Source organism: Anopheles marshallii, chromosome 2 (genome assembly GCF_943734725.1).
Source record: "Anopheles marshallii chromosome 2, idAnoMarsDA_429_01, whole genome shotgun sequence".
NCBI classification, from domain to species: domain Eukaryota; kingdom Metazoa; phylum Arthropoda; class Insecta; order Diptera; family Culicidae; genus Anopheles; species Anopheles marshallii.
This window is the reverse complement of record NC_071326.1, coordinates 34,371,000-34,389,294: the sequence shown is the minus strand read 5'-3', so window position 1 is coordinate 34,389,294 and position 18,295 is coordinate 34,371,000. Positions and strand designations below refer to the sequence as shown.

The 18,295-nt window shown below is 44.6% G+C and overlaps 3 protein-coding genes across 3 annotated transcripts; 1 reads left to right on the top strand and 2 right to left on the bottom strand.

Annotated features, from left to right (window-relative positions):
- Positions 1-8,273: 8,273 nt before the first annotated feature.
- On the bottom strand, positions 8,274-10,791 carry LOC128708453 (uncharacterized). The gene is made up of 2 exons (XM_053803431.1): positions 10,711-10,791; positions 8,274-10,607 (listed from the first exon to the last, which is right to left on the bottom strand). The coding sequence occupies exons 1-2, from the start codon at positions 10,789-10,791 to the stop codon at positions 8,274-8,276; spliced, it is 2,415 nt and encodes an 804-aa protein (XP_053659406.1).
- Positions 10,792-12,638: 1,847 nt separating this feature from the next.
- Positions 12,639-16,769, top strand: LOC128707381 (tetratricopeptide repeat protein 37). Its single transcript, XM_053802333.1, has 6 exons — positions 12,639-12,728; positions 12,803-13,204; positions 13,274-14,587; positions 14,655-16,093; positions 16,168-16,342; positions 16,422-16,769. The coding sequence occupies exons 1-6, from the start codon at positions 12,639-12,641 to the stop codon at positions 16,767-16,769; spliced, it is 3,768 nt and encodes a 1,255-aa protein (XP_053658308.1).
- A 168-nt stretch (positions 16,770-16,937) lies between these two features.
- LOC128717890 (probable RNA methyltransferase CG1239) lies at positions 16,938-17,874 on the bottom strand. Its single transcript, XM_053811565.1, has 2 exons — positions 17,767-17,874; positions 16,938-17,696 (listed from the first exon to the last, which is right to left on the bottom strand). The coding sequence occupies exons 1-2, from the start codon at positions 17,872-17,874 to the stop codon at positions 16,938-16,940; spliced, it is 867 nt and encodes a 288-aa protein (XP_053667540.1).
- Between the last annotated feature and the right edge of the window lie 421 nt (positions 17,875-18,295).

Sequence of the window (18,295 nt, the reverse complement as noted above, 5' to 3'; positions counted from 1 at the left end):
CAAAGGGCTAACGAGGAACAGAGATAGCGAGAGGGAAAGAGAGCGAGCGACAGAGAGAAAATTGAGCAGGAAAGCGGCGTACGGTTACTTCCACCCTTTACCTATTCTCACTACGCCCAGCATAAAACTCACCCGCCGGCTTGCTTGGCAAAATCGATTGAGCATGCTTTATTTTCATTCCACCAACAACTCACACACCCTGGCTGGCTATCATAGCACTCCACACACCTCATCACTTGACTAGCACTACACACACGCTGCTTTATACGTTTGCGCGTGTGTGTGTGTGTGTATGTTTACGCTTATGTTTCTGTTTTAATCCACCTTCACCAAATGGCCTCCAACCACGGCCACGGAACATGGCCAGCGTGGGGTTGCGGAGATTGTTGTTTTTTACATGAACCAATAGCGAACGAATGGCATGAGAAAATTACAGAAATAATCAATTTTTAATGAATCTACCTGATCGGCATATAAGCAATAATTGATAAAAAGAAATATTTAACCGACATAGAGTCGCACCTAAAGTTTGAATGAAATTATTTTTAAAAAAACACACACATATTTTTATAGTATTAGAAAATGCATTCCGTAACTAAAGTGACATCAAAATAAACAGAACCAATATGCCGGTGAATAGGGGACAAAACAAAAACAGTGGAGGTCGTCACCACCCGCTGACACGACGCATTTCCACAACCCGGGCACCAGATTTTATAGCATGAACTATTTTTATACCCAAAACAAAGTTACCAACACACACACTACAGCGTTCCACAGCGGGAGTTTTGGCCCTCACGCGATGCATCGTTGTGATTCCATGGCAACACATGCACACTTTTGCTGGTAGCCTTCCCCGTGTAGCATCATCACACACCGTGCGCCTCACGTGTTTGGGGATGAGTTATTTTCGTTGCATCACAATGTTTGCAATGCATCATTGGTGCTCATCATCAATTTGCACAATATATTAACACTGTTTAGTTTGACGTTATTGAGCGCAATTTCAACGTGAAGATCGCTCCATTTCATAACGTCTTGTTCAGGTAGTTGAGACAGAGGACGGACATTTTATTGGAAAAAAAAAATCAAAATACAGGAAGTCCCTGGGATACACGATTGCAGCCAACCACGGTGCCTGTGCTACCATATGATGGTGCATTCGTTCTATGCTGCTTGACACACCATTTCAAGGTGGGACAGGGCAGTAGCAGAGACATAAACAAACTTTCTTGTTCGATACGGTTTGTCTCTGACACATTGTAATGGAACATCTCCATAGGAGTACATTTGCGTTTGTTGAGTTATCTACCACCATGATGATGCATTCCCATCGCTGATAGCCTGTCAATTAATGCATCTTTTGCTGCTTGAATTAGTAAACGTCAGGAATATTGACGGGGGTACCCACCATAAAACAATCAAGCTAGTGATGAACTAAACAACATGCATTATGTGTCCCACACACGCACTGCGCTTCATACTGGAACGATTAAAGCCCAGCCCTGCCAAAAGAAAAATGCACAAACCAGCAGGAAAATTCGGCAACGCTTTTCCGAATCGATCGACCATAATTCGTCCACACGAAACACCAGTGACTAGCGGCAATCAAGGGAAGCTACATAATAGGGTGACCTAGATACTTATTTTAGCCGGCCTGTGTTTATCGAACCGATTCCAACTAAAGGCGGGGGGTAGAAAACCAGTGTTTCCTCGGAAGCTCACCGAAAGCCATACAACGAGGACCACGCTTCATTATTGATTTGACGACATAATTAACGTTGAAAGCGTGTGAGCTCTATTTTTAACACACCCATAAAGCAGGCAAGCACCATAAAAGACCTCTCCGCTCTTTGCACGCGCTCTCTTACACTGTTACCGCTCCGCCAATCGTCGCCGTTATCGATTAGCATCGATTACTGTCGCATGACCCGTTGGCGATGTGCTAACAACCGTTTCCTTGGCGGCAGAGGTCAAAATGCCGGGTAAGGTTAACACCGCCATGATAAGAGAAACATGATTTACAGACGCGAACGCTTCTTTACAAATCAATCGCTTTTATACACATTCTGGGCACATGGCTGATAGATTTTACTTTTACCATTCGACATCATGAACATAACGTTATATTCGTCGTTTTACCTGTATGTAACTAATTGCTGCTTACCAAAAACTTATCACAACAATTTGATCAAAAGAGTAAGAGCAAAGTTTGAACGTTTGAACCCCAAACTTTCCTTGTTGCATCACGAACATCGGCACAAGATCATGGCCATCTTTGCGTTGATTCTATCGACATGACATGAACGAAAATAGTGAACGTGACCTCCCGTCGAGAAACGTGCGACACATGGTTTTCATAAGGTTTTATGGATACATAAAACATTTAAACACAAATAAAGGTTTTCATGTACAGTACACGCTTGACAGTAGGGGGATTTTAAGTTCGCCCTTTTTATAATTCGCTGTTTGCTAGTTCGTGCGTTTCAATGGTGTTTCTTCCTCTTTTTGGAAAACAGTATGAAATGCCACTGGTTCGCTGGGTACTGGCGTACTGTGGCGTATGGCAGTGATAAAAAATCAGGAGCCAATTCATGAATCCACTCCGACAAACGGAACAGAAAAACCGGATAGGACTTAAAATAACCGGAGTTCAATCTGGTGCTCCAGATTACCCCGAAAACCGGATTCGCCACCGGATTTTTTACCACTATTCAATGAATTTTATAACAATTCATAAATGAATCTTTGCACAGTTTCCTCATATTTCATTATCATACGTTTTGGAATAGTATAGTTTCCATTGATTTTCTAATAGTTTTTCAAAAGGTTTCCACCAATTTTTAATAATTCTCCTTTTGGGGGTGTTTGAACATAACATTGGCATGTTCTACCATTTTCCTCAGAATCCTCGGTACTTTGCCGTAGGTTGTACTTCAGTTTATAGCAGAATAGTTTCATAGTTTTTCAGTGATATTTCAACACTTTTGATTATTCTAAGTTGCCATGAAGATTTTTGCATTTCTCAGCAACGTTGTTTAAAAAAAGGTTTGTAATTTTTATACCTTTTATCGATAGTTCTTACAAAATTTTGTGAGTTTTTAAGGGGAATTTACGAAAAATTTCTTGTGTCACACCAAAATATGAACACTTTTTATCAACACGTAAATTGACACATGCATACAAGTTATCTTGAATGTAATTAGGGTTTTCAAACACTGTATTTTTGGGTTATCTATTAATTTGAACTGGAGAGTTTTAGAATTTTCTACCAGTTTTTATTGTAGTTTGTTTAATTTTGAACGAGTTTTTACGTAAAGTTTTCCGAAACTTTCCATCGTGTTCTTTTTCTTATTAGTACTTCATGCACATAATGTACAGCATATTGTTTATAAACCACAACAAACAACAAACCGAACATTTACAAGCTTTTTTAAACCTGTACCGCACCCGGAAAACAGCATTATTATGTAAATGGCAATTCTGGTGTTTCCTCTCACCCCGTCGATTCTTGGCTTTTCTTCCACGAGTTCATATCTCATAAACGCTCCTTCAATTGATAAAATATCTCCCCGACAGAGATATTCGGACATCGGAAGAGCTCGGACATCGGAAGCAAACAAATATCCATACACGCACACATCTGTATAATAAAAACACAACTAGCAACAACAAAAAACTTCATTGCACTTACACGATGATCATGTTTTGATCGCCGCCTTTCGCCTTTCGTCGTTCTTCACCATTCGCCCACCTCCTACCCGATGCACATCAAATCTTTCACACACTTCGTCCACACACCGCACGATGAGCCTTGCTGGAACACAGGCTCACACGCACACACACGACGCGCGCGCGCACCTTTTTCTCACTGCTTCGCATCCATCATGGGAACCGTTTCTCGCAACTCACTGGAGGCATGAAATACACAGCTCACTGCTCTTAACTCACAGCATAGCCTCGTTCGCATCATCCACCGCCGGTTGGGTTGACTTTTGCTCCACCTGCAGCAACAACATCGCTGATGACGTCGGTGATGATCGCGACCAGCATGACGGCGAAGGGCATACGCAAACACTACCGGCCCGATACGGCAAGCAGCTGAAACACGGCCCGTCCGCTAAGATGTGCGTGAAAGCAACGCGGTTCCTTATCCACATTTCCGCGTACGGCAAGACCTTAACGGAACCAACATGGCACACCGGGTGGGATAGCAGGGACGAGACATAAAATGACACACACACAAACACAGGCGCACGCTCGTCCTTTTTATTGCCTACCCGTCGTCGATGGTTGCTATTCACGGTTATTATTTTGCTCCTTCACGACGAGAAAAGATGAACAAACACTGCTGCAGATTAAGGAGCGCTATGGAAATGTTATTCTCATCGCTGCTTCTTCATACTTTCCCACTAAATTGCTTCGTTTTCTTCGTGTTACGTGCGTGCGTGTGTGTACACACTGGTGATAATGGAATGATGATATCAACACGCACCACACGCGGCACAGCAAACGTACACACTAGAGCACGTATACACATTCACAGCTCACACGCGCTGTACACGAAGAAATGCACTCACTGCTGCTCACGATTCATCACCCCCCCAGAGTGCGACCATGCGCGGGTAATATTTCGCTGCTTTTCACACACCACCGTATACGGCCCAATATCTGCACGGAAGGAAATGAGGATAAAAGAACATCATCCCTTTCCACCCTACCGAACAACTGCTTCTTCGTCTTCCGCACAAGAAAAAACCACACGCACGCACACAAGCGAGTACTTGCTGCTCTTGCTTTTATTATCTTGTTAATATTTTATCTCACAAACACGACATACAACCCATGTACGCGGAATTGTCACGTACTACACACACCGCCCCGTGACAAACTGCTGCCCGTGCACTATTTTTCCGTGTATAGCACACTACGAAAAAAAAATCGCACACACACGCACATCACAAATTGTACTCTTCCTTACTTCACTAGCCAGTTTTGTTTCTACCTTTCTCCAGCTCTTCCTGTAAATGATAAAGATTTATTTTTACTTCATTTATAAACCAGCGGCCCTACACGCACTAATACACACGTGCGTGTAAAAACCGAATACAGTGCCGTCCAACCGTGTAAGCCTACAGTGACGTGAGGTTGAATAGCACGCAGCGCGTATCTTCAATTGGAACGCGTTTCGTCTTCGCATGAAACACACACGCGCATACATGAAAACACACACATTACACACACTGCAAGCGGCGGTCACCGACATCCGTTTCTCACCGTTCATCACCATCACCTCACAGAATGCTCACTGTGTTATGGGTTTTGTCTGCTTTATTCGTCAAACAAATGAAGGTAAATTTATGTGCTTCTGACGTTTTTACATTAATAAGTGTAGAAACTATCAAATTGGAAAGGAAAGGATGTTGAATGTAATGGATCACCATATACGAATTTTACGCTTTAAAAAATATGGAAGTAGTTAACATTCTGCATAATCACTCAACCAAAAACAGCTAATAAAATGTAACATTTTCGAACAACACAAACAAATTAGAAATCAAAGAAAGATAGACTTTAAAATTCCACTGAAACTCATGCTCGTTACTAAACTTTTGTGAGAATTTAGTTGTAAACGAGAAATGAATTTTAAAAAAATGCACATACAACTTTTGTCCATCTTTAACGAACTGTACATGAAACCGTTTCATCGCGAGATCGTTGAACTTTGGTCCGAGAGACAGCCCATTGCCTTTCCCCAATGTGTAGCGTAGTAGATCAAAACAAGTTTCCTAGCATTGAACTGTTGGCATCCATAGCACATGGTAGCTTTTCTCGTGAATCTTCCTCATCTCACCGCTGCGACGCACTAACCGACGCATTATCGCACAAAGTGTTTTACGCCTGAACACGTTGCTGTTGTCAAATGGTAACATTTTCTTCAATATTAGTCTATCATTTCACTTTCGTACGGAGGAACGCCAAGCGCCAACATTTGGACATTTCGCATCTCTGCAATGGGCAAGTGAACATTCAGAGGCCTGTGGTTCAATCGACGCACGAAACGACCGTGTGACCGCAACCTCAAAGAATGAGAAACACCCGCAAGCGCAACCGCCAGTCTCTCCACCCGCTCACCCCCACAACACCCCTTCATCCCTCCTGCAGATGACGGAAATGCTTGCCCAGCAACCTAATGCAACTGAACGTCAAGGGTGCGCTGTGTGGTGTAAGTGCTAAAGAAGAAGGGCCTTTCGTATTTCACCACCAAAGAACCCTTTCCTCTCATCCGCAATAGAACGCGAGGCGTGGTTGCGATGGTGTTAGTGTAACGTAGCTGCACACACTCGCGCACATACACACACACATAAGCGCTCGGTCGCGCGGAACAGCAGACCACTACCTTTTGCGAGACGGTGCGTTTTTTCAACACGACTTTTCACACCTTTCGCACACGGTTTGGCACACGGAAGAGGTATTACGGAACGGGGGCGTGCATCCGCAAGCGATTTTCCACCCAACCAACCAAGTTCGGGTGATTTTTCACGCGGAAAATCAAGTTTTGCTGTGCCTGCGTATGGCACGCACGTCCTATTCACTTCTTCACTTTCTTGCTGTTGTAGCTGGTGTTGGTACGATTTGTGACAGTTCCATGCCCGAAGTGTGCGAAGAGCAGGTACGGTCATTGCTAACTTTTCCCGCTGGGGACGCCATCTTGTAAACCTCAACTGACAGTAGAATTTGAAATTTTGAATCACACATGGACCGCGTGCGTTGTGTGTTCATGGAAAACTCAATACAATTGCAAAACTCTTTTTTCTTTCTCAGTTTCGTAATAAACAATAATAATTTCAATGATAAACAACTCACCTGTTCATAAAGTCTTGCTCATTTTACAATAAACTAATATGACTCAAGAGGTAGTAAGCATAATTTTATCTTTATTTTGTACCGTGATCGACGCAATGAAGGTGTCTGTCCTAAAACCGGACAGACTAAAACACCCTTCGACGGCGAAGATTTCCGACCGATTTTTTGTTTGTACAATTTTTAGTATGATTGTTTGCAGGCGATTGTGGTGGCGGTGGCGATTACAATCTCACATTAGTATATTATTACTTTGCTCATGCTCACATACGAATGCAATAATACTCTCTCCAAGCCATTTGCTAAAGCACATAGCTAGCTATACACGACATGATATGCATTTCTTGTGTCTCTGCTCATAGAAACATATTAAGCTAACTCTCCTGATTTACCTATATACGTTGGAAGTTAAGCGCGTGAGGATGTACGGGCAGGAATTGCAGAATGAGATTCCACTGTCACACTTGGCGGTATTATTACATTCATTGTTCATTTGCGTACTACTTCCTCTGTGGCATTTAAAATTGTGTAAAATTTGCTTTAGAATCGATTACGTTCGGAGGGATATGTTCACCCAAAACCACTGCAGAATTGGACGAAAATCACATTACAAACCTGCCAAACGATAATCTTCCCTTTTTCGTTAAAATATCGGTTTCTGAAAATGTATCAATTCAATTGCTTGTTTATACTGATATGCTAATTTCCGAATGTATCCACACTTGGCTTAAGTGTTGCTTCCTTTCCGCAAGTGATGCGTCGTAAAACTATGGCAGTATCGCTTCAATACAAGAAGTATTTCTTAAAAACATTTTTAAATTCTAACAGTTCTCCACAAACATTCACTAAAAGCACCATTGGACAATGGAAAATGAAAAGAGTTAGGCTAGCTAATGCTAAGCAGCTTGCAGTAGATTTAGTTCTGGTCGAAGCTTAGGTACAGGAATTCTTATTTTTTCGATCTATCTATCTCTCCAAATTTTTTAAAGTTGCCGTGAAATTCTTTATGTATAGCAATAATAACTTGGTTTACACATAATCGTAGTGCGCGCATTGAAGCATTGAATGTACTATCGTTTAAAAGGCAAAAGGGCAAAACGTGTGAGAAGCTTTCAGCGACGGTGTGTAATGAGATAATGTTACGCAGCACCCTAATGCAGCATAGGTGAGATTCTTAAAGACAAAATGCTTATGCAAATGCAATATTGCGAATTTAAAACTTAAAGCTAAAGCTAACGAGCACTGTAACTTGTTGAGCAGTTGAAGTACTTTACATCACAAATGTTGCACTTAAAAACAGAGCGTTTGCAGCGTGTCGAATATCTTCCATCCCTTCAATCCACATGTGTATCGTTACGAAATAAAATGTTCGGTGAAATGGGCATCCTTTCTGTGACAGCCTTACCCCGTTACAGGTTGCCCGAGTTATGTCGCTGCAGCACACTGTTGATTTTCATCCTCAGCGGCGAAAGATCTATTTTGCCAAAGCGAGGCAAGGATCCAAATCGCTTACTAATCGGTGTCGTCGTTACCGGTGTTGTTACAATTCCTTTTTCCGGTGCTTTATCATCGAGCGGATTTTTAGCTTGCTCCACAGTCCTACAAGGTGATGATGACATACGTGCAAGGGTTGCATACTTTTGGTACAGCTTCGGTGAACTCTCGGAACCACTTGAGGCAGACTCAACGTGATGGGTAGCATCCTTTGGAGACAATCGTGCACCGTGTGATGTACGCAATCGACGACTGCTCACTTTCGGCGTGCGGAACGATGCTTGGATACGATCATATTGTTCAACCGTCGATTCGACGGTGGCTCGAGGGGCTGATCGTACTGTTCTTGGCAGTGTAGTGGCGGGTGGAGTCATTGGACTGGCTTCAATGGTCCCTTTGCTCTTGCAGTTGCTCGGTGACGTTCTCAGCGAATCTTCGTTCGGATAGTAGGAAGAAATTTTATCATCCACAGAACAACGATTCTTCCCTGTACTACCATCGAGCACAGCAACGTAGCTATGTTCACTAGCGCTACTAACGCCACTGCTACTGTTAGTGCTAGTACTACTAGTACTACTGGTAGAACTGGATCGAATCGGCTCTTGGAGTACCTTCTCCGTTCCTCCCATATTCATATAGATTGATTCTTCACCATCCTGCACACTTGGAACTAATCCGCTTGATGTTATCGATGGCACAGGATTATTTCTATACATCACAACTTCGTCCAACAGTTTCTGTCGATTAAATCCTGTACCGACCGGGCCCATCTCAAGGTAACCATCCAAATCCACATCCCTGATCGGTGGAGGACACACAACATTATGCGTTTTCGTAGAACCATGCTCTATCTCGAGCTCTTCTTCTCCAATCGCAGCCACACAGCCCACAAGATTTACCGTGGACGAGTTTGCCGAACGATTAAAACCCTCCCGAATGCGTTCGGAAATGTTCAAACGCCTTAAATCCGGCATTACCACTCCGAATCCTTCCGGGTATTGTTCAACGTTCGCTTCACTTTCCTCGATAAGAGACATACCGGACGTGTTGATAAACTCAGACGAAGCAAAGCAAGAATCCTCCTCAATGTAGTCGATATCTCGCTGAAGATAAAACTCCGACGTACAGGACCCAACGCCATCCGACAGATTGTCGCAAGACGTATTGCCCGCTCCATCATCACATCGTGCACCTTCGGGTGTTTCGCTTATTTTCAACCGGCTCAAATCAGGACTAGAGAAACTGTTGCGCTTATTCTCGGCCAAACGCAACCGGCACACCTTATCGCGATGGACTACCGAATCAGTTTTTTCTTTTTCAGATGGTTTTGTTGTGAACAATTTGCATTCCTTCCGATTGGAGTTCTTTTTATCTGATGCCGAGCCTTGGGAATCGGTACTGGTGGTACGTCGTCGTCCAAACATCGATTCTAAGCGTAGCCAGTGGTGACGTTTTTTCTTCATGAGCTCCACTTCCGGTGCCGTGTACGAACGTTGCAGATCAAACCCATCGTTCGTATTCGTACGCTTGCGGGGTGGCAATGGAGGAGGCGGTGTGACAACCTCTTCCTTTGTTGGCGCACTACTTGCGATCACCAGTTTCATTTCCTCGTAGATTCCGGAAGCGATCGAAGCCCGGGATAAACGGGAATGCGGTGCAGCTAGATCGTCACGAATTTCCTCGTAGATGCCGGACACTCCCGAAACACGTCTCGACCAGTTGGCCGGATTCGGTTCGGTTCGCTCCACTATCGGAACGGTTGGCAACGGTCCAAGTATATCCTGAAGGCCCATAATATTCTGCGTGTTGTCCAGATTTTGATAGATGCCCATATCATCACACATTCCTCCATCGGCTATTGCCGCGCCGGCAGCAAGCGGATCAAGCGGTTGCATTTCTTGCCGTATTTCACACACCGGCGTTCGGCTAGCACGGCGCAACTGCATCATCTCCTGCCGATATAGCTCAAGGTTGCGGATCGATTTCTTCATCCAGCGCAGATGCCGCTCGCAAAGAAGTTGCGTTTCAAGCGCGAAGTAAGCGCAGCACCGTTTGCGATTATTCTTCCAAAAAAGACCGTACGAGTGTTGTTTCGTGCGGGATGTGGCCATTTGTACGGTGAGACCGGGAATGTTGATTCGCACGATTAGATCGGTGGTAAGATCGGTGGGTGATGTGAAGAACGAGATGCGCATATAACACGGGAAGCATTTGACGGCTTCTACCCGTACAAAGTACCTCGACCAAGACTAGAAATTGAAGTTTTTGGAAAGAGACATTGATATGATAGATTTTCTTTTTAATTGGAAATATGGGAGACTTTCGTCAATTCGCGCTCCCCGTTTTGCTTACCTTCATGTGAGAAAATTCCAGTTTCCTCTCGCGGATATCCAGCTTCACATCCATAAACATGCTTATCGTGTTGTCTTCCATCGGGAGGCTTATAGTCGCTATGGTTACAGCTCGAGGTGAACAAGTTTTTGTTTTATGCAATATCTAAAGAAACACCAAAGTAACCACGATTTAGAAACGAGCCAGAAATCCGATTCCAAACGTCATTTACGGGTCATATTTATCGCATTTCACTGATAAAAGATCAAACACGTATCTCACGTCACATAATACGACGAAACAACAGTATTCCATACGCTCTATTTCAACGTTCGATAGCCTTGGTGGTTCGCCACAGGCTCATTCCGCGCCCATCGTGATGTAGGCATTAGTAACGATCTCAATCCCACGAGCGGCCGTTAGCGCTGTTTGTTGATGAAGGACCTTCGAATAGTTCCTACCGTTACGAGCACGCGTGCAAACCGACCAAAGCGTAATATTGTCGCGTATGCAGCAAGCAACAAAAACTCACTGCAAGATTCCACGTTTGACGTGAGATATCGCGAAAGAATCGACAACGTTGGTCCAGCAGCTGCCGCTACTTGCGTCATTTAGAACCGTTTGGAATTTGTTCAAGGTATAGAGGTTTGCGACTTTGTTCTTTGTTTTTTTTGTTTGTTTAATTTTAGTGTGTTTTCAATGGAACGTATTTGTTTTGCATGTGATCAGCATGGAAAGGGGATTCTTCGAACCATTTGACGACTGTACGGCTATAAATTTTGCGACAAAAAAAGTCACCATGACTCGTCAATTTTAACGAGAAAACTTCGTATCATCACGCACGGGGAATTTGTCGAAACCAGTTTTAAACAGGCGTTAAACTAGTAAATACTTTTATTGTTTTTATTCATTTACTCTCAATGGGTTAGAAATGAATAAAATGCTATAGTTGGAACTTTCCACACCGAAATCCCGCCAAAATCACTACACCACACGCTTCTCATTGACCAACTTACCTGTCTCTATTTTCAGCCTCATGTGCGTTCCATACTAATCCGTCTGGCGTTGAACGAAGATCGCATCCTAAGTTTTGTGCGATCTGTCCCTTCTTTCATGAACTACCTTTTTAGGAGAATGCGCCAAAAGACGCGGGAATACCAGCATCCGGTGAATACTTTTTCGTTCTTTTCTTCTACCCGAAGTAGCAACCGTTTTCGTACTGTACTTGCATTCACAACGATGCAAACGTCGCCGCTTGCACAATAGCGACGGGAAGATGTACATGCGGCTTGCCGGATGCTTGGCAACAGAATGAAATTCTTCCACCCAACGGTTCAGAGATGGAAGCAGGTACGGTTGAAGAAACAGATCGCACAAAATGGTTGCACCTCCATTGCACTCAACCGGGGTGGAATAGACAAACGAAAGAACACCAAAACTTGACCCAGGGGATGGTAGACGGGCCGGAAGAAGTACAAATTTGCACTCTATGTTTACCACACCCGCAAAAAACTCCAGCGTTTATTTTGGTTTGTGCGCTTGTGCGTGCTTCGAACACCCAATTACACAGAATCTCGTATTCAAAACGGCGATACGTCAAAAAATGACACGTCAACGGGAAAGAAGAAAGAGGGAAGAGGAGTATGTTGACAACTAACGAGAAAAAAGCTTCTACTTTTACTAAAAGTTACAAAATTAGTGCACTTTTTAAAGCATTTTTTTATAAAGTTATTGGATCACTCGATTTAATTGTTCGTTTATTTGTGTCGTTTATTTTCAATCAAGTTGCCGTGTTTCTTTGCGTTGCGTACATAAAAGACAGCTAAATTCACAGCCGTCATCAATTGATTTGTTTACCTTTTCTTTACTTCGTCACAAACCGCTTCGGAGCGCATAATTTGCAGTGCTTTTCGTGCGTTCCTAGCGTTATTATACTCTGCGGTTCCAAAATGTCTTCGAAAGAAGCTAAATCCGCCCTCAAGGAAGCGAGGGAGGCAATAAAGAACAAGAAATTTTCCGACGCAATCAAACTGTGTAATGTACGTTCGATTATTTGGCCGGTGAGTAGAAAAGGTACACGCAGCTTAACTCACTCATTCTATATCCTTTACAGCGGGTGCTCAAAGAGCAGGATGATAATTGCATGGCACTGTTACTGTTGGGTGCTGCTTATCAGGAAAGTGATAAAAAAGAAGCGGCCACTTACTTGAAACGAGCTCTTGCGTGCTCCATGGATCCAACCGTAGCGCTCCAAGGTTTGGCCGGTTGTGTCGATGATACCGAGTTGCCGGACGTGTCCGAGAAACTGCTCACTCTGCTGCCCGACAAATATGCGGAACAACATGCAAAGATTTATGGTGTAGCTGCACGGGGCACACTCGGGAAAGCTCTGCGTTTGTTGGAGAAGGAAGCGACTGATGTCCGTGTGGAGGAGGCAAGAAAATTATCTGCCTTCGAGTACCTTGGCAAAATAGTAACGCAATATCCAGATCTTGAGGATACGGAGCCAAGTTTAGTACGACAATAGAATACCTTGTGTATACTTGCCTTATTTTTTTTAACTGTTTATTGGATATATTTTTAGGTCGACTTGGTTCTAGATCGTGAGATCCAGAACAATGGTGACGTTTACCAGCATGATAAATTCAATCGATTTCTCAAACTACTTCATCGCGGAAAACGCTTTGATCGATTGGCGTACGTTGCAGCGGCCATGCACGATCGCTTCCCGAACGATATCTATCCGCTCGAATGGATTTGTAAGCTGTACAGCGAAGGAACCATTGCGGAAGATAAACTAGCCACACTCCTTCCGCACCAACTGGGCCATTATCTTGATCGAGCCGTAACGGTTGGGCCGAACTCCCCCACAGCCTTATTGGCAAAGGGAAAATTTCTATTCGATGCTGGCCATCTTACCGAAGCCGAACGCATGCTAAAGCGAGCGAACGAGGCGCAACCTTTGTGGGGCACCTGTATGGCACTGCTGGCCGAAATTTACTTTCGCCAGAAGGCGTACGGTTTGGCAGAAAATTTGTACCGCAACATGAAGGTTTCGAACCTGAACTATGCCATCGCACTGATGGAGGACGAAAGTGTGACAAAACTACGCGAAGCGAACGCTTGCTTTGCAGCACTGTACGAGAACGATCGTTCGATTGAATTGTTGTTTCACTGGTGTAAAGTGAACCTGCTGTTGGGGGATCTAGCCACAGCGAATGAACGGATGAACGAGCTCGAACTTACCACCATTGAACCCAAACAGTTGGATTATCTCAGGGCACTGCGTGAGAAATTAGCGGGTAACGTTGAGAATGCAATCGACATACTTTCTCGCCACGAAGAGGACAGTACCTGTTTGTTGGAGCTTTCCAGAGTGCTTGGCAGTATGGAAGGCAAGCGAGAGGAGAGCTTTCTGGCTGCACTGAAAGCGACCAAACTCGATCCGACCAATGCTGCCTGCTTCTATTGGCTCGGCAAACTGTACCAACAGCAGGGCGATTCGCTGCGGGCGCGCAAATGTTTGGAGAAAAGTAACCACCTAAGTCCGGCGGCACGTAATGCGGTCATCCTGTTGAGTGGACTGTATCGCAAGTATGGCGAATGGGATGCAAATGCAGAATTGTTGTCGACCACGTTTGCGCTGTGTTCGGGAGCAGCCTGGGCTCAGCTACTGCTCGGGCTACACCATCTCGGTCGGCAGGAGTACGATGAAGCGATCGGAGCATTCCGGACGGTGCTACGGTACGAGGTGGACAATGAGACGGCCTGGGAAGGGCTGGCTGATGCGTACCTTGGTCGTGGTTCGTACTCATCCGCGCTGAAACTGTTCGAGAAAATTATGGAACGTAATCCGGGCAATCCTTACCCGTTACTGCAGTTGGCTAATATTAAAAATGTAAGTAAACGTGCGCTAAATGTTGTGCTGAAGGGAGGTAATCGTTAACTAATATTTTTCTTTCCAGACAATAAAGCTGCACAGTGAAGGATTGGAATTGTTCGAGCAATTGCTCGCCCTGCATTCGAACTATTTCCCTGCCATCAAGGGTATTGCCGATTCGCACATGGGCCTTTGCTACTATCGATTAGGCCAACGGCTTCTTGGCCGTAGTCGAGATCATGCCCAGCTGTGTATAGAGTACCTAACGAAGGCCATAAAATTGAAGCCACACTTCATCTGTCTGTGGCACCAGCTGGCAAAAATCCTAGACACGGTGGCAACGTTTCCTTCAACCCATTGCCATGTGGAGATTGAGGGCAGTTTGGCGGGTCGAGAGCAATGTGAGCGTGTCGTGCTGAAACGTAACCAACTGTCGGAGTTGGCCGCACGGTGTTACGGCCGGATATTGAAAACCAATCCCGACAACAGTGTGTACTGGTACGAGTTGGCTCTAAATCATTACCGTCGTGCGCTGGAGTTACCGTCGCTAACCGAGGAAGAAAAAATCGCCGCGAATGTACGCAACAAACTGCTCTGTTTGGCACGAGACATGGCCAAACAGGCGATAAAATTAGATCCGGCACGTTGGCAAAATTGGAACCTGCTTGGAGTGATCTGTGCCTCGAAGGAGATAAACAATCTGGCCCTCGCTCAGCACTGCTTCATTGAAGCGGTAACAGTCGATCGGAAAACAGCTTCCGCTGCTTGGTGCAACCTTGGTGTGCTCTACCTTTCGCACGGACCGCTCGGACTGGCTAACAAAGCTTTTAGCCAAGCACAGCAAATAGATACGACCTTTTCACAGGCGTGGATCGGTCAGGCCTTGATTGCCGAGCGCGTGGGACAGGTGGATGAAGCGATGGATCTGTTTCGGCACTGTACGCAGCTTGGTTACCATCGCGAAACAGCCCTCGGATATGCCCACTGGGTATGTTCGATAGTGAACCAGGACAATTATTCGGAGAACGAGCGGTATCGGTTCGCGATTGATACGATGGCCGCACTGCCCATTGCGCACGATTCTATCGTATGGCACTGTGCGGATTTAGCCGAACGTTCCTCTGCGGTAGCTTTATGCTTTCTGGGCAATTTAAGCAGTCGACTCGGGTTGTGGCGTACCGCATCGGAGGCGTATTGTCGTGCAGCAACCGCGGCCGAAACACCCGCAACTAAGGATGGTATTCTGTGCGATCTGGGTCATTGTCTGATGAAGCAACAGCGCCATGACGAGGCTGTCAAGTGTTTTGAAAGCTTACGCGGAGAACCGTCCTACCGGGCGTCGGTCGGACGGGCACAAGCGTATTTCCGAGCGGCGCAGTTCGACCAGTCGTATGCCGAGTATGATCAATGTTTAAAACATTTTGCCCAGACAGATGAAGAGAAGGCGTACGTGTTGATTGCAATGTCCGCAATGGTATATGCATTCTGCGGAATGAAGGAAGCCAAAACGATTCTCTTTCAATGGTAAATGAATCAGTTATAACAGTACTTTTCTTTATAACTCAAAGGGATGTTTTACTGCTTTCGTTGTTTCACAGCTTCGCCCTACCACAGCCACCGATTCAGGCACTGTTTTCGGCCTGTGCCCTTGGTTTGCTAGAAAAGGACGAGATGCTGACGGATCTGGCAATCCAAGAATTGCGAAAATATGAAGATGACCCAGTGCACGGTCACCACGTCGTGTACTTCGTGTGCGAATATTACTGGCAAAATGTAAGTAAACAAACAGGCGATTTATATATTAGCGAAACGAACATCTTTTTCACTCCTTATGCATTTTTTTCTGCTCTAGGACCAACAGCGACAATGCTACACCTATCTGCTTTCACAAATACATCGCTATCCGCATCGGCCAAGACTGTGGCAGCAGCTTGCAATCGCGCTGCTGAAACGCTTCCGCTCGCCGGAAAAAAATCTGCGCCTGGCCTCTAGCGTGGCACAAGGTGCTGTGATTCTGGATTTACGTGACCGGAAACATAGAACGCGCGCTGCGGACGCAAGCCGTTGGTTGGCTGTGGCGAGTGAAGCTATTCGTCCGCTGAATGCTCAACGTTGTCGCGTTTTGGCACAGAAAGCACTACATGCAGATCCAACTAACCGTGAAGCGTGGGGTGCCTTTGCGCGAATGTGCTCTCAATAAATATCCCGCGAAGGTTAGTGCGTATGATATGATCAATAATAAATCTAAATGAAATCCGAGTAAAAGCAAAACCCGGTGAGAATCATGCGATCTCTTGTTTACTGTATGAGATATAGAGAAAATAATGCTTCGTTTTGTGGACGTAAATTCTTTTTTCTATTTAGGTTATCATTTTCTATACATATGTATGCATCTCTCAAAGCCATTTGTCGAATGGTGCTGAACCGGTATATCGGTACAGTCACGAAACCCGATGCTATCACTCAGCAAAAATCGCTGAAACTTCGAGGGTGAGAATTTGATGGTGTAATAGTTTTGTGCTATCGTTTCGGTTAGCTTTTTGCGACGTTTGTAGCTGCTCCATGGCTGTGCTTCTAGTATCAGTACCCCGCCCGGAAACAATTGGCGATACATGCGCGAGAATGCTAATTTCAGCCCACTGTCGCCAAAGTTTAGCTGCATCCATTTGGTCACCGAAAGGCATAGGATGACATCGAATTGTGGCTTTTCTAGTTCGAGCAGTGCGGGATCATCGTAGATGTAGTTGGCACGCCGAAATTGTACCATATCCAGCTTCATTGTGCGACCATTACCGGCTCCCATTTTGCTGTCAGTAATTATTGTTGTTTTCCAAAGTTTACGGGCTTCCTTGATGAGCTCACCATCGATGTCGATGCCAACGATCGAGGCAGGTTTGCAGGCTAACGCTAGCTGCACTGTGAGCGCTCCGTTATTACAGCCAATGTCAAGTATCCGTTTCGATTCAAACAATTCACGCCGCTGTACGAATGCCTGCAAACGGGGGCATTCCGCAGGAGTGGCATTATGATTACGGTACCCGTAGTATCGATTGTAGTTGCCGTAGGGAAATATTTCTGTCTGTCGTTTATCTCTTTGTAATATCGATCGTTTTTGTGCTTTTGGTTGCTAATGGGGAAAGGGATAAATTTTTTAAACTCATTTGAAGTACGCTTTTGGGATGCCATTCAACGCTTACCTGTTGGGATTCTGTGCGTATCAAAGCTTTGGCGGTATTTTCTTGCATTAACGATTCGACATGTTCTTGTGTGGCAGTTTCAGAATCTATAGTTGTTGGCGTAATCATCTTGTAAAGCAAATTTTAGCTACAATATGTAACAATACCTAATTGTGTCTCTATCGAGTTCCTATTAAAAAAAATTAGGAAAAAGTAAACAAACAAACGCGAAATTTTGACAGCCGGCTGGCGTTGATTTTCGCCCCAAACGTTCTGTATTCGCCGTGTGAAATATTTCACCAACACGAAATATTTCCAAAAAACGATAATATTCAAACAGACAGTTCGCTTATTGAACTAGGATTCCATTTCGTGTTTTCTGCATTTATTTAAAACAACTTGCTCAAACGCAGTACATCCACTAATTATTATCATCATGCTAATGCTGATCTTCCCACCATCTTTTCGAAACTCAACAATCGAACCATATTGTCCCGCGCCTGCATCGCCTCTCTCAATGGTGTCCCTTTGGTTTCTATCATTCACTTAG

Bases quoted from the DNA above. Each gene is read 5' to 3' on its own strand.
- LOC128708453 (XM_053803431.1), bottom strand. From the start codon at position 10,791: ATGGAAGACAACACGATAAGCATGTTTATGGATGTGAAGCTGGATATC. The intron at 10,608-10,710 runs GTAAGCAAAACG...TTCAATTTCTAG, and splicing joins TGGAATTTTCTCACATGAAG to TCTTGGTCGAGGTACTTTGT.
- LOC128707381 (XM_053802333.1), top strand. From the start codon at position 12,639: ATGTCTTCGAAAGAAGCTAAATCCGCCCTCAAGGAAGCGAGGGAGGCA. The intron at 13,205-13,273 runs GTACGACAATAG...ATATATTTTTAG, and splicing joins AGGATACGGAGCCAAGTTTA to GTCGACTTGGTTCTAGATCG. The intron at 14,588-14,654 runs GTAAGTAAACGT...TTTTCTTTCCAG, and splicing joins AGTTGGCTAATATTAAAAAT to ACAATAAAGCTGCACAGTGA.
- LOC128717890 (XM_053811565.1), bottom strand. From the start codon at position 17,874: ATGATTACGCCAACAACTATAGATTCTGAAACTGCCACACAAGAACAT. The intron at 17,697-17,766 runs GTAAGCGTTGAA...TTTCCCCATTAG, and splicing joins TACGCACAGAATCCCAACAG to CAACCAAAAGCACAAAAACG.